This window comes from Lethenteron reissneri, chromosome 15 (assembly GCF_015708825.2).
Source record: "Lethenteron reissneri isolate LAM-NWPU_2019-01 chromosome 15, ASM1570882v1, whole genome shotgun sequence".
Classification (NCBI taxonomy): domain Eukaryota; kingdom Metazoa; phylum Chordata; class Hyperoartia; order Petromyzontiformes; family Petromyzontidae; genus Lethenteron; species Lethenteron reissneri.
This window is the reverse complement of record NC_083793.1, coordinates 6,310,040-6,337,516: the sequence shown is the minus strand read 5'-3', so window position 1 is coordinate 6,337,516 and position 27,477 is coordinate 6,310,040. Positions and strand designations below refer to the sequence as shown.

Here is a 27,477-nt window from a genome sequence, read left to right as displayed (position 1 = left end):
CATGTCCATAATGGTTTAAACCTTAACCTTTACTGCAGCCTTACATCCCTTTGGTTTCTCAATCGTAAAAAAAAATGTTTCATGTTAATAAATTACACAGCTTTGATGAAACAAAGTAATTGTAATTTTGATTTAAAAGCTTTCGTGACTGCAGGGATTCATATTCTTGGTTCGTTCGGTAAAGTCAGGTAGAAGGGAAATAATACAATAATACAAATATAAAACAATTGTTTTATATTTTTATTATTTTAACAATGTTTTATATATTTTTTATTTTATTATTTCCCTTCTACGTGACTGCATGGATTCATATTCTTGATTCTTATTATTATTTCCCTTCTACGTGACTTTACCGAAAGAACCAAGAATATAAAGTAATTGTACTTACGTGCCCGTGCTGTATTTGTGTTTTCGACTATTTACCTTCTAAAATAAATCTGCCATATATCGCTCCCCTGGGGGTGTGTGCATCCCAGGTTAAGAACCACTGGTTTATAACGAAAAAAAAAGCATGCACAATACTGGTAGAGTATACAATTAGGGTGCAGGTTTGTGGATTTGTGTTCGTTCATCCACAGTGTAATATGAACTTGTGATACATTATTGACGGCACACATGAGCAAAAATACATTATTGGTTTAGTGGTAACGAAATTACAGGAATAATTGCAGGCAGATTGAGAGAGCGATGGCAATGTGCTACTTAAATATATCCGCCAAACTGCTGTGCACAAATATCTCGAGACAACAGCAAAAAAACATTCCAAAGGAAGGCTCGTGTTCAATTTGGTAATGATCAAGTTTTCTGTCCTGTGCTGTAATTTAATTTACAGTTAAGTTAACCATCCCATCACTCGCAGAGCGTGTGCTCTTTGTGTCAAGACACCTACCTTCAATGTCAAATTAAAGTTGCGTGCTTCTGAATGTCTAGGAGTTGTATCGTATCCAGCAACCTCGAGGCAGTGATGGTGTTGATATGAACGTGCACGTTTACAACCTCTTGTCAATCCACTGCCAGGTACAGCTTCTCCCAACAACCACGTGGGTCATTGCACCATACTTCACCACTGCTGCTCAGCACGGGCTGGTGAAGGGGGGAGAACACACGTGGGGGTCCATAGAAGTGCAGTATAATGGATTTGCTTCACCGCCCTCTGCTGACTGCTATCGTGACTCCAGTAATAAACGCGTGGCATTTATCCATAAAAAAAATAACCGAGGCTCAAGGAATAACTCGGTCAGGTGGGGGTCCTACATTTGTGATGTTTGGCCATTTCTGTTGACACGAGTGCTTTGTAATCTGACTCGATCGCGTTTAGTAGACACGTGGACTACTGCACAGGACACACGCTCCACCAGAGTAAAGTAAAATAGACAAACTCGGCAACTCTTTTGCGAATGCTGTTTATTATTGTTATTACTGATCGAGGTATACGTTGCTCAATGATTACACCTGTAGGTTAGTACGAGCCCCCTGTAGACGTGATTGCAGAACACACACCAGGCAACACACACACCCACGGCATAAGACTTGATTGAAATTCGGTAGAAACAAGTATAACCCGTAAAAACAAAGTTTTTCACTATAAATCCTTTATATGCGTGGCGGCTAGAGTCCTCTCGTCCTCTGGCTTGAGATGGCTGCCACCTATGGGTCAGATGATTGCATGGCAGCATTAAGCAATTGGTAATTAAACATAATATTTTTGTCCTAAAAAGTGTAATATTTAGGAAAAAAAATTCACGAACATTAATTGTCACGCACAACGAGTCTGTGTGCAAAATGTCAGCTCGATTGGATCACGGGAAGTGGATTAAAAAACGACCGAAAGATTTGCAGTCCTAAGCAAGCAAGCAAGTGAACTTAATATAAAGGATTTAATTAAACCAGTTTCCCAAACTCCAGTCACTGCCACCTCCCCCACCACCACGCTTACGTCCTTCCGCATTCACAAACGTACTAACATTCAAATCAACTCGTTGTACGCTGCACAAACCCGATGGTTGTTAAACACGTCCCACGTGACACGCTGCGTAAATAGAGCCGATTCAATATTAATTAACGGGCCTCGTGTGCGCGCGTTCCACGCGGGTTTAACGACTATTTTATATATTTACGCGATCTAACCCCAAAACAACTTCTAATGGATAACTTTTTTTTGTTTTTAGTGAAAATATACTTCATATAGAACTCCGTTTCTGGGATATTGCATCAGATACGTGTCAATTACATAGCAAAGAGGTGCTACTACTACGGAGCTGGAGTGGCTGCATTTTGTTAACACGGAGCGCCCCTTACAGTGTTTAATGTTTTAGACCGTTGAGCGTCACGATGATGTGATTCGGCAAGAGGTGACGCGCATTATAATACCCTCTAGGGTGCGACCGTGCGAGACAAATCAAATATTGGGGCCCCACCTGACCGATTTCCACATCCCCTGAGCAATGTCGTTTACTAGATCACTGCCGTGAATACAGCAACTTGTATCATCACCAGCTGTACCTCTACCACAATCGTGATTTATTGAACACTCATTCATGCAGGGTCATTGGCCCCGAGCTCTACCGTAGCTGGTTTATGGGAAGCCTTTGTGATCAATACGATACGTGCTTAATTATGAGAAGAAGAACAATAATCTTCTTGGTTCTTTCTGTAAAGTCACGTAGAAGGGAAGTAATAAAATAATAAAAATAAAACATTATAAAATGCTAATCCTGCATAATGCACGGGCATAAGTAGTACTAATCACATACCTGCATTTCCCATATCCCCTCCCTTGGATGCTGCTAATCCTGCATAATGCACGCACATAAGTAGTACTAATCACATACCTGCATTTCCCATAAATATGCTAAATTCCTCAAGGCGCCCTTCCCCCCCCCCTTCCAACCCAGCTTATATATATGCTCCAAGCACGTGTGCTGTTTCATTCAGACGCTGTCGCCTCGACAGACCTGGTTTCACCTGAGGACGGCTGCTTGCGTTGTGGCCGAAACGTCGTGAGAATTATTTTATTATGTTTTATTTTTATTATTTTATTACTTCCCTTCTACGTGACTTTACCGAAAGAACCAAGAAGATGAATCCCTGCAGTCACGAAAGCTTTAAATCGAAAAGAATAATAATATGACAGAGCGTGTCTTCTCCGTCGAGTGACCTCCGTCAGCGCCACCTCTCAACGGCTGGACGTGTTGAACTGGGCGAAGAATTGCTCCGTCGGAGTGTTCTTGTAGACTTCCTTCTCCAAGAATTCTCGGCTGCAAATAAAATATTTCGCACCGAGCAACGAATGAATGGGTGTGTGTCGGCAGGCCGCACGGAATTCAGGTAAAGTTCACGTTGCGGTGACGTAAACTCGTTCACGTGGCGCGCTCTTGCGTGTACGTGTGACACAGGATAAGGGCTGATAAGGTAATGACGGATTATCTCATTCTTACATCCTCGTAGCATCGGTGGTGGAGGAGAGGGGGGGGGCGTCTGGAGGGGTCTGAACCCCTCTGTAGAAAGCCCTGTTTCGAAATGATTTGGTACAATGCACGATAGGTGAAAGGAGATTGCATCATGCACTCGGTTTGGTGATTTTACATGTTTAGAGTTTGTTTAACAATTGACTGTGCCGTGCCTCTCCCCTCGGCTGAGATGTTAAATGGGCCCCCCTTTAAAAAATGTCACACTTCAGGGTTTGAATGCCCACGGCGTGTTTCCCACGTGTGCACATTTTGTGAAAGTATGACGGACAGAGTGTGAAAGCTGTTCGTGTACTGTGCAATCAGCGATTACCGTGTGTCTGTGCGTTGTGTTGAAATAATAATGATAACAGTGCGTCTTTGATTCATCCAGGAACGCCTGGCTGAGTCTCAAGATTCAGTGAGGCCCTATGCTGGGATGTTTAGACAATTCTTCATTGAGTGTTGGCTGTTCGGGAGGAAACCAGAGAAGCCAGAGAAAATAGACACCTTGTAGCCATGCAATTGTCTCCAAAGAACTCCATTATGGGCGTGCATCGCGTGTGTTATAAATCAGCAGTGGGGAGACAAAGGTGGCTGGGCATGGTGTTGGCTACACCCCACCCAGTGCACTAAAACTGATGTATGCGCCTTTGCAATGCATGTCAGCACAGTGCATGTGCTGTTAAGAGGGTTGCTTTTGATCTAGAAACTGCTGGATGAAGGCCTCTGCATGCTGCCACCATGTCTCGCAATCTCGTCACACATCAATCCATATCTAGCCTCCTGCGCACGAGCTAATTTCATCACTCCATCTCCACGGTTAAATGTCCTCTCGAACGTGTTCTCTCCATTGGCTGCCACTCTATCGTGAGTCTTGACCTTCGTTTACATTTGTTTAGCGGTCAAGGCGATGTCTTTCAACCGGTTTAACACGGCGTTTGCGTGTCTCTAGCAGTTTTCGCAAACAGAGCGGGGTCGAGATGACGACATGAAGAGAGGCGAATGAGAACATGTTGAACGCTGGGAAATCCGAACTTGGCACTTTAACGAAACGTAATCGAACGAGATGCGTAGACAATGGCTTGCACCAGCATACACGACCTGGAATGATACGTGGATCAAGAAAACGTGGACGTTGACAAGGAAAATGACGCAGCAAAAGCTGGAAAATGCCCAAAGTAGCACAGAGAGCGGCAGGTTTTGAATTACATTCAAGAGACAGGGGGAGGAACACGTGGATTATAGAACATTTACAGCTGGCTTGTAAAGTATAACTACGTATTTTGATATAACTACATGAATGTAAACTACAGTAGTTTGCATTCATGTAGTCAAGGAAAATACAGTGTAATCGATATCCCTCGCCCGTCGAGGCATCTAGGACTCAGCCTTAAATGAGTACCTGGTGCTGTATGTGTGTTAACATCATCACTGGGGAGGCAATGGTGACACGAGGGCTGATTTTGGCCTCACCACCACCTCGACTGCCGTGCCGGCCTTCATCGGTGCTTGCTAACAGCACTTGCCCCGACTGCCTGTATGTCTATGTGGGGGATCTTTGTCTGTGCGCGCACTCACTGAGGTAGCGCCACGGTTAGCCTCGCGGTTATCGCGCTGCGCTACGAACCCGGCGAGCCGAGTCCGATTCCCACTCACGGCCACCAACACCGGTGACCATTACCCGAACCCCTAGGTTAACTTAGCCTTAAACGAGTACCTGGTGCTGTGTGTGTGTGAGCATCGCCACTGTGGAGACAAAGCTGGGCGTGCGAGGTGCTGGTCACCCACACACCCCGTCGTGTGCCGTGCCGACCTTTGTAAGTGCTGCTACCCACTAATAGCACTTTCCCGAAAAGTCTATTCATTTTTCGATTTAAAGCTTTCATGACTACAGGGATTCATCTTTTTGGTTATTTCAGTAAAGTCTTTATCTCCACAGTGGCGTCATTCAGACGCTTTCTTTCCGACAGCCCTGTTCTTCACCTGAGGACGGCTGCTTGCGTTGTGGCCGAAACGTCGTGAGAATTGTATTTTATTCTGTTTTATTTTCATTATTTTATTATTTCCCTTCTACGTGACTTTACCGAAAGAACCAAGAAGAACCAAGAAGAAGTCTATTAATTCTAGATTTGAAGCTTTCGTGACTGCAAGGATTCATATTCTTAGGTTTTTTCGGTAAAGTCACGTAGGTAAAAAATTAATATTAATAAAAGTAAAATAAAAATAAAATAAAAATCGTGATTTTTATTTTATTTTTATTTTACTTTTATTAATTTTTATTTTTTATCTACGTGACTTTACCGAAAAAACCTAAGAATAAGTCTATTAATGCTTTCCGGGGGGGGGGGTGGTAGTTGGGGGGGGGGTCTTTGTCTTTGCACTCACTGCATGTTCTGCTCGCTGGCCAGCTGCATGTTGGTGCTGTCCAGGGCTCGGCGCTGCTCCTTGGCGCTGCGCTGCTGCTCCTGCTCCAAGAGCGTCCCAATGCGTGCCGCCTGCAGGCTCTGACGCTCCCACTCCTCATCTCGCCGGCGCTTCTCCTCCTCCAGCCTCTGCACACCGTCGATCGTCGCGGCCGTAGTCAGCCGCGGCGCGCTTCAGAGGTTTCGGTCACCGGTCTGCCGACGCTTAGCAATGCAGAATGCCGTGCCCATGGAACTAAACTATTATAACACTGTATTCTTGGTTCTTTCGGTTAAAGTCACGTAGAATGGAAATAATAAAATAATAAAAATAATACTAATTATTATTTCCATTCTACGTGACTTTACCGAAAGAACCAAGAATATGAATCCCTGCAGTCACGAAAGCATTAAATCGAAATATTATTACACTGGTCAACAACAAATAAAACATTTTTTTCTGGCCTGGACTTTTGCAGCTGTTTTAGACTAATTTCAGGGTGCTGATTCCAAATCTGATCTCAGATTTGCTCTATCACATCTCATTTTATGCTATCGGCATACCCCATTTTCATTAATTTTACCTGAAAATAACTCTGTCACTTATGATTGCAAGTTGTTGCGAGTCAGTGACTGCTTTAGTGATAAAATATGGTGCTGTATTTTTAGGATAGTGTGTTTATAATATCATTTTATGTAGATATCCACATTTATTTAATATTTTTCTTCTGCAGTTGTATTGAAAATGCAATATTTGATATCTCAAAAACCGATAGACAAAAAACTGATGCCAGATTTGGAATCAGCACCCCAAAATTACCTTAAAACCGTTGGAATACCTTATGCCAGAAAAAGTGTGTTGACCAGTGTAATTCTACCAGGTAAGGCCCACTGAACTCTTTTTTTTTTTAGAAGTGATCTGGCCACAAATGATAGCGCAACGAAGTCGCCTGTTATCACATGGAAATTTATAGCAGCCAAATACTCTAAACGCATGTTTCTAAATGTGGAAGGAAAAACCGTAGGACTCAGAAAAAAATCCACGCGACCACAGGGAGAACATGCAAACTCCAAATTTTCAGATGTCAGGGTCGGGATTGAACCCAGGACCTCCTGCATACCAGGCGAGGTAGTTAACATCTCGCCACCGCACAGGTGTAGTAATACAAGTCGGCACTGATGAACAGTCCAACATCTGCTAGACACGGTGACTGCATGGGGCAGCAGTGAGTCGTCGTAGGCTTACAAATGCACGTGCTACGAACTGAGATTTGTCATTCAATTTGCATGCAAATGTGTCACATTGCTCTGTATCGTCACCTCCGATTATCACGGTTGGCTACATATGATGCGAAAGAAGTTCAACATACATGCATAAGAGAGGTTTATGGGTTAGATCGCGTAAATATAAATGTGTCGTTAAACCCACCACCAACCAACACAGCCCAAAAACCTCTTATGGATAATATTGGTTGTGAAAGCCTACGTGTTAAACATACATACGTGCATCATTTGTTCCCGTTGTCAAGACAAAATGGTAAATGTATTATTGCACGCCGTATATGTAACATGTACGTGTACGGCACTTATCGTCAATCAAGGCCCTCCCACGCCATGTGTGTCGTCAGGTGCTATTTGACCATACTTCACCACGCTTGGTCGTTGCAGGCCGGTGAAGTCGTGCAGTATACACATTGGAGTGTGGTGCAGTACAATAACGGATTTTGCGGCACTGCCACCTTGCTGCCCACAGCGTGCCCCCCACAGCAGCCTAACAGCATTGCTTTTTCAGCAAATTATTTGACAATGCTGTATTGGCAGTGGTGCACAAGCACAATTAACAAAAGATTTGTAGCATTTATCAATAACACTGGCCTAAAAGAAAATATATAAAATCGGCAACGTTTCGAGCAATGGCCCTCCTTAATGGCACATAAGGTCACCCATTATTTACTTTCTTTATCGAAATAACGATTTGTTTTTGCTCGGCCACCTGGCCACCAGTAGTGCGAGTGGCTCGCAATTTGAAACCTGCAAGTTCAAATCCCGGTTCGGGGATTGGCTTAACCCATCATCCCTCCGGGGTCGATAAAATAATTACCACTTCGTTGGGAAGTCAACAGTGGCTGTCCTTTGGATAGACCACCCCCCCAATCCCTCACCTCAGTCATAGGAAAGTGGAATCTCCACCTGTGGGAGATGAACACTGCCTCATCTCAATTCAGACTTTGACTCTGCTTTGTTAGGACAACGGCTGCCCCCGGGCACAACGCCCCCCAAGAATTTGCCCCCACGAGGACGCGCTGTGCGTCTTCCCAGGCGACCTTCTTCTCCTCGCGCTGGCGCTCCTGGGCGAGGCGGATCTCGTGCAGCTGCTCGCCGCTCATGCCCTTCCAGCGGTCGGGTACGACGCGCAGCGGGCTGAGGGCGCTGGACGCCTGCGAGGGGTCCTCGGTGAGCAGGCCGCCCTCCAGCAGCGCGGCGATCTCCGCTTGCGACGCCGCCTCCTCCCGCTCGTGCTCCTGGCGCCGTTTCGCCTCTTGCTCCTCCGCCTGGAGGTGAATCAAGCGCACACCGCCCGCCCGCCAGCCCGCCGGGTTTACGAGTGCGGTGGGGATGGATCACTCTGTTATTTGAACGAAACTAATATCTTCTTGGTTCTTTCGGTAAAGTCACGTAGAAGGGAAATAATAAAATAATAAAAATACAACATTTCTAAATAATTCTCACGACGTTTCGGCCACAACGCAGGCAGCCGTCTTGTGGCCGAAACATCGTGAGAATTATTTTATTATGTTTTATTATTATTTTATTATTTCCCTTCTACGTGACTTTACCGAAAGAACCAAGAAGAAAAATCCTTGCAGTCACGAAAGCTTTAAATCGAAAAATAAACTAATACCCTCCGTTTTTTTTCCCTCCACATTTAGAATTAACGCGCGTTTAGAGTATTGCCTGCTTTAAATGTCCACGTGATGAGCCACTTCGTCGAGCCATCCTTTGTGGCCACGTCGCTTCGGAAAAAAGAGCCACAGAGCTCAGTGGGCCTTACCTGGTAAAACGGTAGTAGTAGATAACTCAACGAAGTGGCTTATCATCGTGTGGAATTTATAGTAGCAGCCAAATAATCTCAATGCGTGATTCTAAATGTGGAAGGAAAAACCGGAGGACCTGGAGAAAAATCTAAGCGACCACGGGGAGAGAGAAATACAAACTCGAAACGTACAGCACTCAGTCAGAATCTAACCCACGAACCTCCTGCATCCCAGGTGAGGGAGCTAACATCTCGCCACCGTGGCATAGGGGAGGAATGGGAGACGGGGGTCGGAGGTGAGGCTATGCCACTGATGTTTATTCGGAATAAAACGGCATCTACTGTGTGGATGGGCTGTAGCCTAGGGGACAGGACACGATGTGGCTTAATGTAACCGTGTGGAGCTGCGTTCTTCATTGCAAGGCCCGCGGGCCACTGGCGGCCCTTAGTGCGGCCCCCTGGCGTGCGGCCCTCGATAATACACAAATGTGAAAACGCCCCATCATGCTGTCAAAACCAATGGTTTCAAATGTGTGGCTAACCACACTCTGAGATCTTATCGGTGAAAGTGCACACCCCCCCCCCCCCTCTGAAAATGAGTGAAGAACACTGGTGTGGAGGAGGAGGAACTGTATCCGAGGAGGGACATGAGAGTCTCAGTGTTAACTGTGTGGAGGAGAGATAACGGAGAGGTTAGGACATGAGGCATGTTGTTGTTGTTATCATCGCAGTCGCCACCATGTCAATCAACCATTGTTATCATGTTGGCATCACAAAATAATCTGTCGTGGAAAATCATTGTCATCCTCAGCAAATCATTGTCAACATCAGCAGCGGCAAATCTCAAGATTGATTCCAAATTACCACACAGCTGCTTACGCTTTTGTGTCTTTGGATCGGCCATTTGTCAGGCATTGAGTTCAATTTAGCGCGACGCTTACACTTTTTTTTATTTCCAGCTGGCATACCAACACTTAGCCGGGCCGCGCACAGTCAGGCACCAGAGCCATCGTTACACAAGCGTCATTTGCTGTTGTCGTTGATGTTGTTCATGTTGTTGTTAGATTGCGAGCCTCACAGGACGCACTTCTGCCATGCCTTCTCCTCGGGAAAATCGAAGGCGCAGCGGCAAGAGGAAGACAAAGACGGACGTGGTGGTGGTATGAGAAGCAGTAGTGCAGCGACTAGCTCACTGCGCTACGAACCTGGCGACCCCGAGTTCAATTCCTGCTCACGACCAAAACAGTGGCGAATATTTGAACTGGTCCTGAGCCTCCCCTAGGTTGACTCAGACTCAAATGAGCACCTGGTGTGGTGTGCAAACATCACCATTGGCGAAACAAAGGCGGCCGGGCGTGGTGCTGGCCAGCTACATTATTTTATTATTATTAATAATAAAAACAATGTCGCTATCAATAAAATGAAAAAATTCAGAATTTCAAGGGGGAGCGCCACTGGCCGTAGTGTTGCATTTTATTTTGTGCGCCACTCAAAATCACGGGCCCAGGGCTGCAGTCTTGCTGCTCGCGCCGCATGCCCCTTTGCTCCGTGCGCACTGCCCCGACTCGCGCCCACCTGCGCACGGTTGAAGTCCTTGGTGGCGGTAAGGATCACGCGGCGGCACGACTCCTCGGCGAGAGACAGCTGCATGGCTCGCCGGTCCATCTCCAGGCGCATCGCATCGTACAGCTCATCTGACACGCGCACACACAGAGCCAAAGATCCCCTGTGTAGCCTTTAACAGACCGTTGGGGCAAGTGCTGTTCGCGAGCAATACCTATGAAGGCCCGCACGGCACACATGGGGTGAGTGGCAAGCGCCACGCCCGGCTGCCTTTGTCTCCCGAGTGGTGATGTTCACACATTGCACCAGGTACTCACTTAAGGCCGAGTCTACCTAGGGGGAGGCCCAGGACTGGTTCAGATAATTGTCATTTGTTGCCCGTAAGCGGGGATGGTGACACATTCCCACTCAGAATCAGAATATTTATTTGTACTGGAGGAATCCGATGACCTATAAAGCTCTTTTCACAGGTGTCCAGTAGGGGCGGGTCAGAACGTTACAACAACAAACAAAATGGACAAAAAAACACGATATGAGTGCAAAGTATAGGAAAGATAAAAAAACTGACTTAAAAATATACAAATACAACAAAAACATTTTTTTAACCAGGTAAAGCCCATTGAGGTATTGACTTATTTTTCAGAAGCGAACGTTGCCACGACAAAAACCACACACACGAGTGTGCAGGCAGAGTAACTGCACCGGGACTCAAAGTCCGTTCCCCGCTGCGGTTTGAAGTGCCGTTGCTTCCTCCACAACAAACAAGCTGGAATGCATCATGGGACCGTTTTGCCAGTATCAAAGTATGAAAAATAAGAGTAGGTTTTACCCTTCTGGCAATAAACCAGATGTTAAGATGTTCAAACACCAAATAGAAACCTTTAGCAAGGAAGCAAGTCTGCATTAACCACACGTACTTGTGGTGAACATGCAAACAAATTCTGACAATAGATGCATTTTCTTTGAAACGGATTGGCCTACACCAGAAACAGACGTCTTTATGGCCTAGTCTCACCAGTGTCAGACCAGAGAACGCCAAAAGGCGAACAGTACAAAGACAATGCCACACGTTTCAGAGCATTTCTAACACACCGGTACGTGTGGTGAATGCAGACTTGATTCTATGCAAAAATGTATCTATTTGGTACGTATATATAGCCTCGTGTCACAAGCAGCCTCCTTTTGCCCACTTCAGCAATTGTTTATTGCTGCGGTTGTTTCCACCTGATGACCGGCACTCGTTTTGCACCCAAAACGTCATGATTTAATTTAGTTGTTTTTTCACTTTTTTATTTTATTTCATTATAATTTTTCTACCTACGTGATTTTACCGAAAGAACCAAATTCAGATTCCAAAGAACACAGGATGAGATGTTACTATCCTTTGTGCAAGCACTTCCAAGAGTTCATGAACAGTGAGCCTGGTGAAATTTGGGGAGCGCATCGTCAGTAGTGACCCTTTGGTTCCTAGGGTGTTTCGGCCTTTCATACTATACACCCTCCCCAAAGGCGGCCAGCGACAGGGTGATCAATCCTACGCTTGCGTCCCATTCCCAATTAGTCATAGGAGTTGCCTTGTTGTTGGTAGCCAACATCCCATGGGACTATGCATGGCAGGGGCGTCCTCCTCCCTGAGTCAAGCATTGTTGACTGCATACCTCCTGGCCCTCTCACTTTGGGGCCCAGCTGGGGTCTTTCCTCTTCATCCAGAGCCACTGACTGCTGCCTTCTGCCGCCTCCGATACAGCTTTGATTGCCGAACGCTGGCTCTGGCCCTTAATTCCCAGGTCTCTAAGCAGTCTGGTTGTAGATGTTGCCACAAAACCTCTGCAGCCCACCTCCACTGGTCGGACTTCTGTGTTCCAGCCATGATGCCGTGCTTCGGCAGCTAGATCGGCATAGCGCAGATGTTTTCGCTCATAAGCCTCATCTACTGAGTCCTCCCAGGGTACTGTGAGCTCAATGATGAAGACCTTCTTGAGCGAACGGGACCAGAGCACCATGTCAGGTCTTAGGGTGGTGGTTGCGATCTCCGGAGGAAACACAAGTTGCCGGCCAATGTCAGCTAGCATTTTCCAGTCGCGGGCCAAGCGCAGCTGGTCTCGCTCTATTGGTGTAGAGCCGCTCTTCGGTGGTTTAGCCCCTTCGCGGACAAAGGTCGTCCGTAAGGGGTGTGATGCTGCTGGGGGTGGTAGGGAGTTGGTGGCAGCTCGCTTGTCCTCCAGGGCGGACACAAGGTTTTTAAGGACTTGGTTGTGACGCCAAGTGTAGCGTCCTTGGGTGAGGCTTGTTTTACACCCTGTGAGAATGTGCCTGAGGTTGGCTGGCATGGAACAGAGGGCACAGTCCGGATCTTCACCATACCATTGGTGAAGATTAACTGGTGTTGGAAGGATGTCATATGTTGCTCTGATGGAAAAGCTCAACCGCCTCGCTTCCATGGCCCACAGATCCTTCCAGCTGATCTTCCTCTTCTCCACACTGTCCCATCGAGTCCACTGTCCTTGTTTGGCAAGAGAGACTGCCTTGGCCCACCTTGCAGCCTCCTCCTGATGGCGTACTTCCTGCACTACCATCTTCCGCCGCTCTGGTGCAGTGGCCTTACTCCAAGCAGCACGGCTAGTTAGCCCAAGGCCTCCTCTCCCTTGCTGAACATGACCCACAATGTCAGCATGTCTGAGGGCTGCTGTTGCCTCCTGGACTGCTTTTCCTGGCCTCCATTTGCGCCCAGTTGCCAAGGTCGGCGCGTTGTTGCTCACCACTGGGTCTCGAGATTCATTCAGTGTCATCTGGAGCCTGGTTTTTGCACACTTGAATTCCTCGGTTAGACTGGTGAGGGGCAGCTTGAGGACACCATCTCCATAGAGGCCTATGGTGGATTCCTGCAGTCACGAAAACTTCAAATCTAGATGATCTATTTGGTTATGAACATTTTAACACCTCTTTTATTGCCAGAAAGGGGCAATGCCTATTCTTATTTGTCATAACTTGGAATGCCTTCATGTTTTATTTGGGGGGGGGGGGGGGTGAGGTGCAGTTGTCTGGGGGGCCCCATGGCAGTGCGGCTCCTCTCGGTGTATCGGCAACGTGGTCAGGGGCCTTCTGTGGGCAGCTACACGGTTTTCGGAGGGCCCCCCCCCCCCTAGGCTTCTCGCACTTTCGAGATGTGTGGGCAATCTTTTGCTATGATCACGAAGTGGCTTTTCGCTCGGGCATTGCACGTCAAACCAAATGAGACTGTAATTTATGGGGGAGAAAAAAAATTGCCATTATTTTATGATCGTCAAATGTACCGTTGTTCGAACGTAGGCTGGGGTGGTGAGGCCACATCTATTTTCATGTGCGTGTCCAACCGTAGACCTATTCCATGAGTCGTGGAGATGTTTGATAATACAATGAATGTCTCCTACTAAACGGATGATGCAAATGATGATGAATGATTCAAAGCTGATAGATAAAGACGACAAAGGATGATTAATAATAGATTATTACAAATGAGTCAAATTTTATGATATTGATGAATGAACGATCGATGGTTAATTGATGATTATAAATGAGTCATACTTGCTGCTATTGTTGATGAATGAACGATTCATCATCATCATTCAAAATGAAGAGATAACGATGAAGATGACGATCGTGACGACAATTCGGAGCTGCAAAGACGATGTTCCTTGGCCCTGCACTCAGCGTGACGGCGAGCGGCTTGCACCTCATGATGACGGTGACGATGATTACATCTAACGATCGCGACGACAACTGCTGCAACAATTCCCGAGCCACCGCCGCCGCCCGATTCCGCCGCCGGTCGCGTTCGCGCCACCTCTGTTCCTCCGTTCGTCCTGCGCTCGCCGCTTCTCCTCCTGCTGCTCCAGCAGCCACCTCCTCTGCTGCTCCTTCTGCAGACCGCGCCGCTCTCCGCCCTCCAGGTCCTCGCCCGCGAAGGAGCGCAGCCCCGACACCGCTCCCTCGTCCGCGACGACGTCCGCCGGCGGCTGGGACCTGTCGCTGGCGCTCTGGCAGCGGGCCCAGTATTGGGCGAGGGAGCGATCGAGGGCGCGGGACTCCTCGCGTTGCCTCTCGTCCAGGAGGATCGCGATGCGGTCGTGCCGGATCGCTGCGTCCGCTGCAACGATGGGGGGGTGGGAAGGGGGGCACGCTTTTTTTTTGCTAGGCCGGAGAGCGAGTGGGCAGCGGGACTTGGGAGCCGCAGGACGTAGAGAGAGAGGGAGGAAGAGGCACATGGGTCTGTGTGGTGTGCCGGTGTGCGGAACATAGCTGTAACCCATACAGTGTATCCGTATTCGGGGAAATTGAGTTTTCATGTCCATACGGCGTACAGCCGTTTCAAAACGGCCAAAAATGTTTGTCTTATTTGTTTGTGTTTCTTCCTTGTGATGGGGCTTTGTAGGATGAGCGTTGAGATTTTTTAAGGGCACGGGGTGACCAATACGATCTGAATTGGTCAGTAACAAGGTAGGCACTAATAAGGGGTGACAGGTTTGTAATAGTCCAGGTGACTTATAAGACTGAAGCAGACGGCGCGTGACGAGTAGCTACAAGGCAGAGTGAGAGGAGGTATATGGAACGCGATGTGCCGTGTGTGCGTAAATCCGTCGTTAGCGGCAAACGCAGCCGTGTACGAATGTTGCATTCGTGTTGGATAATTATCTTTACGGGAATTATTGTGCCCCCCGCGTTACGCACAGACGGACAGAGAGCCGGACGGACGTGTGGACAAATGGACAGGAACAGCAAAACGTCTCGACTTCACTTGTGGAGAGTCACAACGCTACTGTTATTGCTCAGGTGCCAGACGTGCGTCTGCGTTACCAAAGGCCTCCTCCCGCGTCTTCTCCTGCTGCTCGCGAAACCTCCTCTGCTCCACCTGCTCGTTGAGGCCATCCAGGTCGACCTGCACGCGGAGTTGTGACTGAGAGTTACAGCTGAGCACAAAGCAGAGGTCGCAACCGGGTACCCGATAACCGTACCCTGCCCGATACCCTGGCTACCCGTACCCGGCCAGGTACGGGTACGGGTACCCGTTTGCGACCCTGGTGCGGCCGGGTACGGGTACGGGTAGGCCGTGAGTCACTGGTGAGTAGCCGTTTGTCACTCATTTCGGGTAGGGTACGGGTAGGGAACGGCTACCCGTACCCGGCCGGGTACGGGTACGGATACCCATTTGCGACCCTGGTGCGGCAGGGTACGGGTACGGGTAAGGAATCAAAACCCGTTTGCGACCTCTGGCACAAAGTCTACGTGGCAGGCAGGCGCGGTGATGTCGACAGCGCACGGGGGTTTCGGAGTTTATCCACGTTTACCATTTCCCCGATTTCATACTGGAATGTTTTATTTTACACTCGCATTGCTTCCGCGAATATGAGCTACTTTGTTGAGCTATCATTTGTGGACAGGCCGCTTCTGAAAAACAAGTTAATAGCTCAGTGGGCTTTAACCGGTAATATTTTTTTTAAATTGTATTTGTGTATTTGTTTTTCCTTTCCTATACTTTGCACTCTTGTCGTGTTTTGTTGTTTGTTGTTGTAACGTTCTGACCCGCCCCCACTGCACATCTGTGAAATAAAGAGCTTCATAGCTCATCGGATTCCTCAAGTATAAATACATAGTAATAGGTTTTACCCTTTTATCTGGCACCAAAACTGACACCTTTATAGAGTTGTCTCTTTTTGTTTGCATTTTGATTGCTTGTGTTGTGGTTATTGCAAACATGATCCCTTGTATAAAGGTGTCAGTTTTGGTGCCAGATAAAAGGGTAAAACCCTAGTATTATATCTTGCTACTGGCAAAGAAGGTCTCATAATATAAATACATATTCTGATTATGATAACCTACTGTACATTTTTCGATTGCATGGCAGTTTTAAATGATGGTGTTGATTTTTTTTTGCTTTGTACTTGGCGGTTTTAAATCTCATCTCAAAGCTATGTTTCTTTTTATTGTTTTTTTATGTTACTTTGTTCTTGTCTGTAACAGTATTTGTTGTTTTGTGTTTGTTATATCATTCAGTTTTTTTTATTCAACAGCACTCATGGAGCATGTGTTGTTGTGAGAGGTGCTACGTGAAGTAAGTGTATTGTTAGTTGTACAGAAAGCCTGGCTTTTAAAGCGTTGTCACAATGTTGTAGCAGAGCGTGACGGTGCAGTAATTCTAGATTTGAAGCTTTCGTGAATGCAATGATTCATATTCTTAGGTTTTTTCGGTAAAGTCACGTAGGTAAAACATTAAAATGAATAAAAGTAAAATAAAATAAAAATCACGACGTTTCGGAGGCAACACAAGCTTCCGTCTTCAGGTGGAACCGTCACAGCCACGACAGCTGTATCAACTAAATGAGAGATTGCAAGAGCTACCACTCTCCAACCATTATATATACGGAGTGGTAGCTCTTACAATCTCTCATTTACTTGATACAGCTGTCGTGGCTGTGGCGGTGCAGTAGTTAACACTCGTGCCTCACAACAAGAAGAGCCTGGGTTCAATTCTGACTCGGGTGCCTTTCTGTGTGAAATTTGAATGTTCTCCCCCTTGTTCTACATGGGTTTCCTCCGGGTTCTCCAGGGTTTCCTCCCATATAAAAATAAACATTGAAACTGGTCTTGGCCAAACATACAATTGCAAGAAAAGAAATACCTGCAAATGAATCAATTGGTATTACACACAACAGGAATATTGCCTGCCATCCGTGATAACTGACCACTTCTAAAAACAAGTATTGAGACTCAGTAAATATGTTGAACTTCTTTCGGACCATACGTAGCCAACCATGCTAATCAGAATTGTGGGGGAAGGGCAGACTTTCCTAGGTAAAAAAGCATCATAATAATAGTATGATTATATACGGTAGAACCTCAGAGATCGAACGCACCAGAACTCGAACAAATCGGTGTTCGAACGATATTTCCGAACATTTTTTGCCCCGGAAACCGAACGAAATTCGGAGGTCGAACGGGCAATCACGACTTGAAAGAACCTGTACGGCTGAGACGTGTATGGCCAGCGTGCATGACGCTTGCCCAGACAAAGGTTTTACCACCTCCTCCTCCTCCTCACCACCTTCCACTCAAGCCATCAACTCTCTTACTACAGGTAAAGTGAAGTTCAATGTTCATTTATTTCATTCATTCATCTATTTATTCCATTTATTTATTGTGTTTCTTGTATTTTTTGTATGCCTTTATGCATGTAATTACTGTAAACTTCGTGTAAAAATGCTTTATAATGAGAGATTTCTTGTGTCTGGAACCAATTAATGTCATTTACATAATTATTATGGGGAAAATGTATTCGGTGTTCGAACAAATCGGTGTTCGAATGGCCTTCTGGAACGAATTAAGTTCGTTCTCCGGGGTACCACTGTGATATAGAACAAGACATTACATTTATTGTGTTCTCCCTACATAGAATGTTACCCTTCAAATCAAGTTGCACGTTAATCGTGACATGAATTGCACCGGAGCCACGTTTTTTGTGCTTAGTTTGAAAAGCTCCGTGTTATATAAAATTGGAAGCAGGCAGTTGATTCCTGAGATTGAAATCGATCAATCAGCCACAGCTCAGTCGCACATCTACTCAGCATTCGTGCCACTCATGATTTATTGATGCACGTTTGGCATATTCAGTCGGTTCGTGGACAGTTGAGCCGTACACCACACCAAGCCAAGACAAATCATTGTACATAAGTGCAACTTGTGGTTTTTTTGAGAGGGCACGAGCTGGCCTGGAGGGAGCAGGGCAGAAAATAAACATTGAATGGAGTGAACGGTTGTAATTTCTGGCAAGTAACTGCTCTTGATGGATGGCGAAATTATAATCTTTTTGCAAAGCGTCATCGCACTCGACTACTATGGAACAAATCATCTTGGCGATGCTGCTGCTGCTGCGTTGGCAGTGGTGCACAAGCATACGAAAAAGAAACATCCGTCAATAACACTGTGGCTTTAGAAAATAAAATAATAGTTTACGTTTCGGGCAACGGGCCCTTCTTCACCGCACACAAAGCACACTGCTATAGGCGCATTGAAAGATCCCTGTTTGTCATTGCAGTGTTCACTCACAAACCAACAGTAGCACAAGGATTGGCCCCTGTTTACGCAGACACGATAGCGACATTATGTTTTCAATAATAGCAATGCTCATTGCCTTAAATGTGGCTCTGTGTGCAAAGTTAAATTTTTGATCAACTACATCATCTGACCTCCTTTGCCAGTACCAAAATGTGAGAATAGGTTTTCCCCTTTTTTATGGCAACAAAACAGCTGTGTTAAGATGTTAGAACACCAAACTGAAACCTTTTACATGGAATCATGTCTCCATTAACCACAATGCTTGTGGTCAGAATGCAAACGAAAACATACTCTGATAATGTATGCATTAAATTTTGATTTAAAGTTTTCGTGACTGCAGGGATTCATACTCTTGGTTCTTTCGGTAAAGTCACGTAGAAGGGAATAATAAAATAATAAAAATATAAAACAATAATGTATGCATTGTCTTTGAAACTGATTGGTCCACACCAGAGACAGCTTTCTTTTGTTTGATCAACTGAGCAACCGAGTTTGGCTTGAATTGCTAATATAACCCACGTGACATTCATTCCAATTTCCGATGCATCAATTATTTAATTAGGCAGACGGTTTGGCTGGTTTCGAATCTCACTTGATATGAGACACTGAGCTTATACCTACTCCAACACGTTAGCGATAATACAAATACAAAAATACAATGTACTTAGTGTTGTTTAGTGGCACAAATTGGAACACGTGAGATTTTTGTAAATGATTCCAGTGAGAATGGGGCTCATGGGCAACTGATAATCCACACGGATGTCTCGTGCGTGCGTGTGTGTGTGTGGAGTGTGCAGTAGTTGTTGGGGTACTTGTCTCAACAGTCTGTTAAGGCTATACGGGAGATCTTTGTCTTTGTGCAGAAGTAAACGTGGTGCTGGCCACCCCAACCCTCTCGTGTGCCGTTCTGGCCTTTATAAGCGTTCGCTAACCGCATTTGCCCCAACAGCAGTTTGTTCAGGCTATACGGGGGGGGATCTTTTTTCGGTACGCATTTCACAAGTAGTGACTAATCCCATATCTGCATTTCCCATAAATATGCTAAATTCCTCTTGATATGCACATTCTTTTGTCAATGCGCTCTTCCCCCTCCAACCCAGCTTAAATAGACGCTCCAAGCCTGGGGTGTTTCATTAAGACGCTGTCTTCCCGACGGACCTCTTCTTCACCTGAGGACGGTTGCTTGCGTTGTGGCCGAAACGTCGTGAGAATTATTTTATTATGTTTTATTTTTATTATTGTATTATTTCCCTTCTACGTGACTTTGCCGAAAGAACCAAGAAGATGAATCCCTGCAGTCACGAAAGCTTTAAATCGGGATCTGTTTTTGTTTTACAGTGGCGAACTGTGTGCACAACAGCAGGCAAGCCAGCCAGCCAGGTGGTGCAAGTGAAGCAGTGGAGGCAAGTAAAGGTCAAGTGCAATGCCTCGGACCTCCTGCGTTTGTGTGAAGTACGTTGGCTCCCCCGTAACAAGCACGTTGAAATTCCCAATGATTTTTCGTTGTTGTTTGTTCGTTAAATTTTCAAGTTACATTCCTGGCTGGCTGAGAGAAGGAGTGTTGCAAGCAGTGCAAGCTTTTAATGTTGCTCTTCGTTGATTTGGGTTTTTTTTTATCCGAGAATACTTGAACAGCCGAATGTTGTAATAATATACTTTATCCTGGAAAACCTCACCGTCTCTCGACTAATTATAATCGGAAGGGTATTTGGCCAGTTGCTCTTGGGTGCTCGTGGTGATCTGACTGTGGCCTGAATCAAGAATCAATTCCTCGTTTTACTTCGCGGTGAATGTCGTGGCTTCCAGAGGCTGCAAGGGGTCACGTGAGCCCATTACAACATCCATGTATGGAACGCATTGGATTAGTACAACAATATTCAATGAGCAAGATTCATCGACTGATATGAATTGACTGAATCGTTGAATGATAAAACAGCTATTGAGTGCCCTTCTCTTAACCACACACAGCTGTAACGCTGTAAAGCACTGAATATGACTAACACTCTGAATGAATATGTTAATATGAGACCTCATGTTAGCCATACTTCTTTTTAAGTTCAATCTCGCTGCACTGATGAAGTATACCGATAAGTGCCTTGACATCGGGGATGGCTATAATGAAATGTAAAGTGGCGATTGTGCGTGCATTTTTATCGCTCCGTATGGATTACTCCGGTCGCACGATCGTGAGAGATGGTAGCACAGTGACTTGGGGAGGCTTTCATCCAGGAGTGGATTGATCCGCAGTGGATGGTTGGACGACTGACGGTGATTTAAACAAAACTTGATTACAGGAATTTGCAGAGCAAATGTTCTCGTCGTCAAATGCGTTGCAGCCGCATTTGCACGACGACGATTACGACGATGTAATCCAGAGAAGCGGCTGCAATGGAGTGAATGTCAAATTTGAGGTCATCCTTATCCTCTCCACAAGGATCTCTGCACCCCCCCCCCCTCTCGTGAAGTCCCAGGCGCAGCCAAGCGGAATGAAGTGGCTGCATGCGGAGCTAAAAGTCATCGTCTCGCAAATATTCGTGATGTTGTAACGCTTGCTCATGGACCGGACCTTTTTTTTGTCACAATGTCCATGAAGCCAGTGGCTTCATTTATCACTGAATCATTTCTGGGGGTGGGGGGGATATTAAACCAGGGAGGTGGCACGGGGCGAGCAGCCGCAGCCGTAGCGAGAGGTGCACTTGGACGCGGTGTGCCGGGTTTTGTAAATCGTTTCTTTAGCTCGGTCCACGACAGCTGTGGCTGAAATGAAGATCTGCATTACATTAAGAAAACATGTTTCTGCTTAATACTGCCGCCGTAATAAACCGCTACATGTGCAAGATTTTGCATATTTTAGGACTTCAACAACTAACCCCAATTGGCCCATTTATTTTTAATTATTCTGGTACGTACAATGCAATTTGTGTTCATAAAGTGCCCGAATGTGACCACGTCTAAAGGTGCTGTACAATTCCGCAAAAGTGCGGCTCCAGATAATGCGAAGAGAACCGTCTCGTACGGTGTTATTCTTTCGCAGGAGGAGAAACGAGGAGGATGCTGTAGGGCAGAGAGGGAGGCGATGTGACGGAAAGGCAACGGCAATTCATAGGAAGAGAGAGATTTTCATGGGCAGAGACAAATAACAAAGTCTGGAGCCTGGACTTAAACAGAGGAATAAGTAAACTTTTTATTTTACCATGTAGCTCTTTTTCAGCAGCGACCTGGCCACGAATGACAGCTCAACGAAGTGGCTTATCATGTGGAAATGTATAGCAGGCAAACACTCTGAATGCATGTTTTCCAAACGTGGAGGTGAAAACCGCAGGACCTGGATAAAAATCCACGCGACCACGGTGAGAGTGATATGCAAACTCCAAATATCCAGGCGTCAGGGTCGGAGTTGGATCCACGACCTGCTGCATACCAGGCGAGGTAGTTAACATCTCGACATCGTGGTGCCCCCCGAGGTCCCAATGGCCAAAAGGAGAGAATTCCAGACCACTTTTCTGCAACCTCAGCATTGATTACTGCACACTGAGCCCAGCTCTGTACCGTGTTGTTGTGGGTCACCATGCTGATGGTTCTCTGTGCTGTGGGCCCTCCCTGGGCGAACGTGTGTTGAGGTGTCTGGTTTGCTGGCGCGTGACTCGCGGCGTCAAATCGCCCTTTGACTGCCGCTGGCTCTGGCCAATCGACAAACAGCGCGAGCGCCGTGCTGGTGGCAGGATGTTTGTGCCTTGTTCAGAATGGAGCCAGAGCGGTGCTCGTCATCTTGACATGCAAATCACGCTGGGACGTCCGGCTGCCGTCTGTATATATATATTTTTAAGAGAATTGTGTCGATCATAGCACAGTATGGCGGTAATCGCTGCAATCCACACGGCATCTACTGCCGCCTTGGATTGGTTGAAGGACCTTAACATTCAATCCTGACGTTATCTATACAAACTGTTGCTTGCATGCCACACGAAAGAAGAAGAATTGTATAAGATGTCTCTCCAATTCGTAATCGTATACAAGGGTAACAAATAATTCGCTGGTGAACTTGGGAATAAATGCATGGCCTCTTGAGTGTCGTGCATCACATTTTAAAAGCAATCTATTTTACACGGTTTATAGTTTGTATTCTGTCCCCAGTCACTGTGATTAAGCGCTAAAATCCCTCTTATTGAGAGACGCAGCACTCTAGGCTTCCCCCGCCATGTGAAGCGAACTGCGCTGTGCGAAACACATCGGCGTTGGAGCAAATACACGATCCCCGTACCGTATTAGCATTCGACGGAACGCAATTGCACCCTCGATGACTAACCCACGGGATGACAAAAGAAGCGACGACTTTACGGCGAGAGAGAGCGTTGTGACCAAGTCGGGTGGCATGCAGCCCAATCGCATCGGATATCCTCAGAAGCTATGCAGAATGGAAATAATAAAATAATAAAAATAAAACAATCAAATAATTCTCACGACGTTTCGGCCACAACGCAAGCAGCCGTCCTCAGGTGGAGAACAGGTCTGTCGAGAAGAGAGTCTGACTCTGTCTTCTCGACAGACCTGTTCTTCTCGACAGACCTGTTCTCCACCTGAGGACGGTTGCTTGCGTTGTGGCCGAAACGTCGTGAGAATTATTTTATTATTTTATTATTTCCATTCTACGTGACTTTACCGAAAGAACCAAGAAGATGAATCCCTGCAGTCACGAAAGCTATGCAGGGTTGAGTCTCTGGATAAGTACTCGGATGGGGTGGCCACCACCGTACATGCGCAGAAGCTCGGGTGCAAGTCGGTGTTGTGGGCAGCCGGTGGGGGGGGGGGGGGGGGGGAAGTGCAGCAAACTCGATGTGTTGTCATTCTGTGCTCTCCTATCACCATCGGCAAACCGCACTGAACGAGCGTGGTGAAGTATGTTCAGGTCAACCCGTACTGTTGTGGACCGTATGGTTGCCACGTGTCCCCCGGGTTTCGACGCGGTATGCCTGGGAGCTGACCTCTGTGTTGGGGTCGCAGCACGGATTGCTTTGTACCGAGTGATCTGGTAACCCGGCACGCTGTTGTGTTCAACTCTGTTACCGTAGACTGCATGGATTTGTTAGACCCGTTGCTGACTGAGAAATGTCGGGGTCTGGTCTGTGGAGAAAAAAGTGGGGAGGCCCTCTCATCCAGCAGTGGACAAACAATCCGGCTTGTACACGTGTACGTGTGTGTTAGCGCGGTGCTCGCTAACAGCACTTGCCCCAACAGTCTGTTAAGGCTACACGGGGGATATTTGTCTGTGTGCCCAAGGGTGTGTGTGCGTGTAGGTTTGTGTGTTGGTATGTCTGAGTACGCGTGTGTGTGTGTGTGTGGGGAGCGGTGCTCGCTTAACGGCACTTGCCCCATCAGTCTGAGGCTATACGGGGGATCTTTGTCTTTGTTAGAGCGCTGGCCTACGACCCGAGTTCGAATCCCACTCACGGCCTCCACGAGCAACGATTATCTGAACCTGTCCGGGGCCTCCCCTAGGTTGACTCGGCCTAAACGAGTACCTGGTGCAGTGTGTAAGCATCACCACCTAAAAAGACAAAGGCGGCCGGGCGTGGTGCTGACCACCTACCCACCCCCTCGTGTACCATTCCGGCCTTCATAGGTTGCTACTCGCTAACAGCAATTTCCCCAACGGTCGGGGGGTGGGATCTTTGTCTTTATCACAACTTTATCTTGAAATTCTTTAATATTTCCAACACGGTCAATTGCTGTGGTTTTTTCCCCTCCCGCGCCCAGTGTTTGAGCGCAATGCCCGGTGGGTGAGCCAGAGGGCATTGTCCTGGGAGCCAGAGTGGCCCTTTGCTTGAAATTCTTTAATATTTCCAACACGGTCAATTGCTGTGGTTTTTTTCCCCCTCCCGCGCCCAGTGTTTGAGCGCGATGCCTGGTGGGTGAGCCGGAGGGCATTGTCCGAGGAGCCAGAGTGGCTCTTTGCTGCGGGTGTGGTTTCGCTCTGGTAGTTATTTTCGCTCTGGTAGTAATTAAGCCTCGGCACGCGGCTATCCACCTTGAGGGCTCGCGCAACATCCCTGGCATCTTCGCCAGAGGTCTGGTCCCGGAGCCGTTCAGAGTGGTGGTCGTTCATGTTTTCATGGCTGTCTTAAAGAATTGTACCAAGGCCGTCATTATAATATATATTGGGGGGACACATCCCCACACCCCCCCCCCCCAATATTCAAATATGCTCAAAATGCCCACCCCCCCCCCCCCCCAATATATTGCTATAAAATAGATTTCTGTTTATATGATTGTGGTTATGGTTGTACTTGATTAATCCCTAATCTCTGCCATAACATCCAATGAAACAAGAAAAGGAAAAAAGAAAAAACAGAGCAATGTAATGCAATACACTATTATACATTATTGTCAAAAATAAATAAAAAGCCTATCCTATGTGTTAGTGAAATTTTTTTATATTTTAGGCAGGAAATTCGTTTTCAAATTTAGATTTTTTTCTGGGGGGGGGGGGACCCCAGACCCCGTGAAAGATTTGCCACCCCCCCAATGTTGACTCCATGGCTATGGCCTTGAATTGTACGCATTTCGCCTGTATCAGACGGAGTGCCGTGGTTGTGAAATGTTAACTTCCTCGCCTGGTGTGCAGGAGGTCGTGGTTTCCATCCCGACCCTGACGCCTGCTGCTCTATATTTGGAGTTTGCGTGTTTCTCCCCGTGGTGGCGTGGATTTTTCTCCGGGAATTCTCCAGTTTTCCTTCCAAATTTTAAATCAACACGCGTTTTGGAGTATTTGGCTGCTATACATTTCCACGTGATAAGCCACTTCATTTGGGCTTTCATTTGTGGCCAGGTCGCTTCTAAAAAAGAGCTAAAAAGTTCAATGGGCTTTACGTGGTATATATATTAAAAAATAAGTTTGTTTTAGTTTTAAAAATGTTGCCTGCGTCCCTGTGTGAGTTTGCCCCTGCGAGTTTGTGAGTCTTTGTGCTACGTAATCTGAAACCACGTTTATCTTTTATCTTCGACACGTGCAGCCCGAATGTGTCCTCGATTCACTGGCGAGATGAGGGCCTTCCGTGACGCCGTGTGGATAGTGTGGGTTGTTTTGACCATACTTCACCATGCTGGTCAGTGAAGGCAGGGGAATGTAGCTGTTGGACCACAATACAGTACAGTACACCGACTTTATTTTTAGTGCATCGCCCTCTGCTGATAACGTATATCCACAGCAGCCTCAATTATTGTCGAGTCGCCTATCCAGGCACTGCGCAGTCTCAACATTGAATCGTTTCCAAGATTTGGCGAGATCGGGAGCATTCCATGTGATGTTTGTCATATATGATTTCATCTTGTCGAGTAGTTTAAGTGTAGCCATTGTTGCGGGTAGTTACTCCGCGTGTGTGGGGAGCGGTGGCGCAGCGGTTAGCGCGCTGCGCTACGAACCCGGCGATCAAAGTTCGATTCCCGCTCATGGCCAACACCGGTGACGGTCATCTGAACTGGTCCTGGACCTCCTCGCTTAGGTTGACTCAGCCTCAAATGAGTACCTGGTGCGGTGTGTAAGCCTTGCCACTGGGGAGACAAAGGCGGCCGGGCGTGGTGCTGGCCACCCCCACCCCCTCGTGTGCCGTGTAGGTGCTCGCAAACTGGGAGGGATCTTTGTTTTTGTGTGGCTGAGGGCCTGTGGCCAATTCGTATTGATCCTCATGCTTATGAAATTGCTTTCCATTGATGTAAGTTCGGTCAAGAGTTGGTACTACGGTGCATACGGCGTTTAAATCGCATCCATTTGTGGCGTTTCACCGAATCAACAATGTTGGTGGCAGCAAGGGGAGGGCACCTCGACCATCTCCTAATTCCGGCTCAAACATCCGAGTTGCGGTGTTGCGAGGTGATACTTATTTAGAACTGCAACGTTGAGCTAATGCTGGTTGAGGTTTCGCCAACTTATTACGTTTGCTTGGCCGCGGGGCTGCGCGTTGAGCACCATTTTCCGAGCGTTTGCACTTTACGCACTAATTGTACAATGTTGAAGAATGTCAAGAACCACTCTGGTCTGTTGAGAACCCGCCGTGCGCTCTGCTGACAATGCCTCGCTACGATCACGACTCTTGCGAGGCGGTCACAGCAGGTGCCAAGAGCACAAACAACAACCAACTCAACACAATTCGTCCACAACACTGCCGCCAAAGTAACAAAAAAGACATGAAAAAACTTGTCTAGGCGACGTTTCGGGCAAACGACCTCTTTTTTTAATTACAACGCGGCGCGTGTAGCGATGCACCCACCGCGAGTGGGTTGATGCGCGCACACTCACCCCGATGGTGCGAACCTTCGGGTTAAAAATGCGACTCCGTCTCTCCAACTCGAGCTGACGTCTCCTGGCAATGGCTGCAGCCTCCCTCTGCTCCAGCTGAAACATCTTTTTTGTTTGACCTCTGTGCTAGCGGACACGGGGAGCGAGCGTGGTGGGAGTGGGGGGAAAGGAAGCGATAAGGAAGGCAGAAGAAATTTTTAAAAGAGGAGCGAAGAGGCTGTTAACTAGATGAGAGGGAGCTACGGAAGGTCGTTCCGCTGTGAGTGCCACTGTCGTGTAAACAAAAGCGGTTGCTATGGACTCATTCATTCATGAACGCGTCGCCTTAACCACTCCCACACGCAACCACTCCTCTTCCCAGCCTCGATGATACAATGTGCAACAAAACATTTATTTTTTTCTTGGTAGTAAGTGGTATTTCCTAATTGCTTATGCTTCAAAAGTAAAAAAATTGGCTTATTCCCCATAAACTTGGCTTTTGTGTCCAGGCAAGTGATGTTTTTAAATGTACATATTTTCAATGAGAAAACGTGGTGTGCATGTGTCAATCCTTCACGTAAAGTCCTGGTCACAAAAGCAAAGTATGTGGGGAATAATAGACATTTTCTATACTTTTTAGGCATAAGCAATAAAAAAAATAACACTTAG

At 46.8% G+C, this 27,477-nt stretch overlaps 1 protein-coding gene across 1 annotated transcript; it reads right to left on the bottom strand.

Annotated features, from left to right (window-relative positions):
* Positions 1-1,389: 1,389 nt before the first annotated feature.
* LOC133342632 (RIB43A-like with coiled-coils protein 2) lies at positions 1,390-27,104 on the bottom strand. Its single transcript, XM_061551909.1, has 7 exons — positions 26,830-27,104; positions 15,282-15,363; positions 14,272-14,574; positions 10,461-10,579; positions 8,176-8,403; positions 5,835-6,001; positions 1,390-3,257 (listed from the first exon to the last, which is right to left on the bottom strand). Exons 1-7 carry the CDS (start codon positions 26,932-26,934, stop codon positions 3,176-3,178), a joined length of 1,086 nt encoding a protein of 361 aa, XP_061407893.1. The 5' UTR covers positions 26,935-27,104; the 3' UTR covers positions 1,390-3,175.
* Between the last annotated feature and the right edge of the window lie 373 nt (positions 27,105-27,477).

Bases quoted from the DNA above. Each gene is read 5' to 3' on its own strand.
- LOC133342632 (XM_061551909.1), bottom strand. From the start codon at position 26,934: ATGTTTCAGCTGGAGCAGAGGGAGGCTGCAGCCATTGCCAGGAGACGT. The intron at 14,575-15,281 runs GTAACGCAGACG...CCATCGTTGCAG, and splicing joins GACGCGGGAGGAGGCCTTTG to CGGACGCAGCGATCCGGCAC. The intron at 10,580-14,271 runs GTGGCGCGAACG...TGCGCGTGTCAG, and splicing joins GGACGAACGGAGGAACAGAG to ATGAGCTGTACGATGCGATG.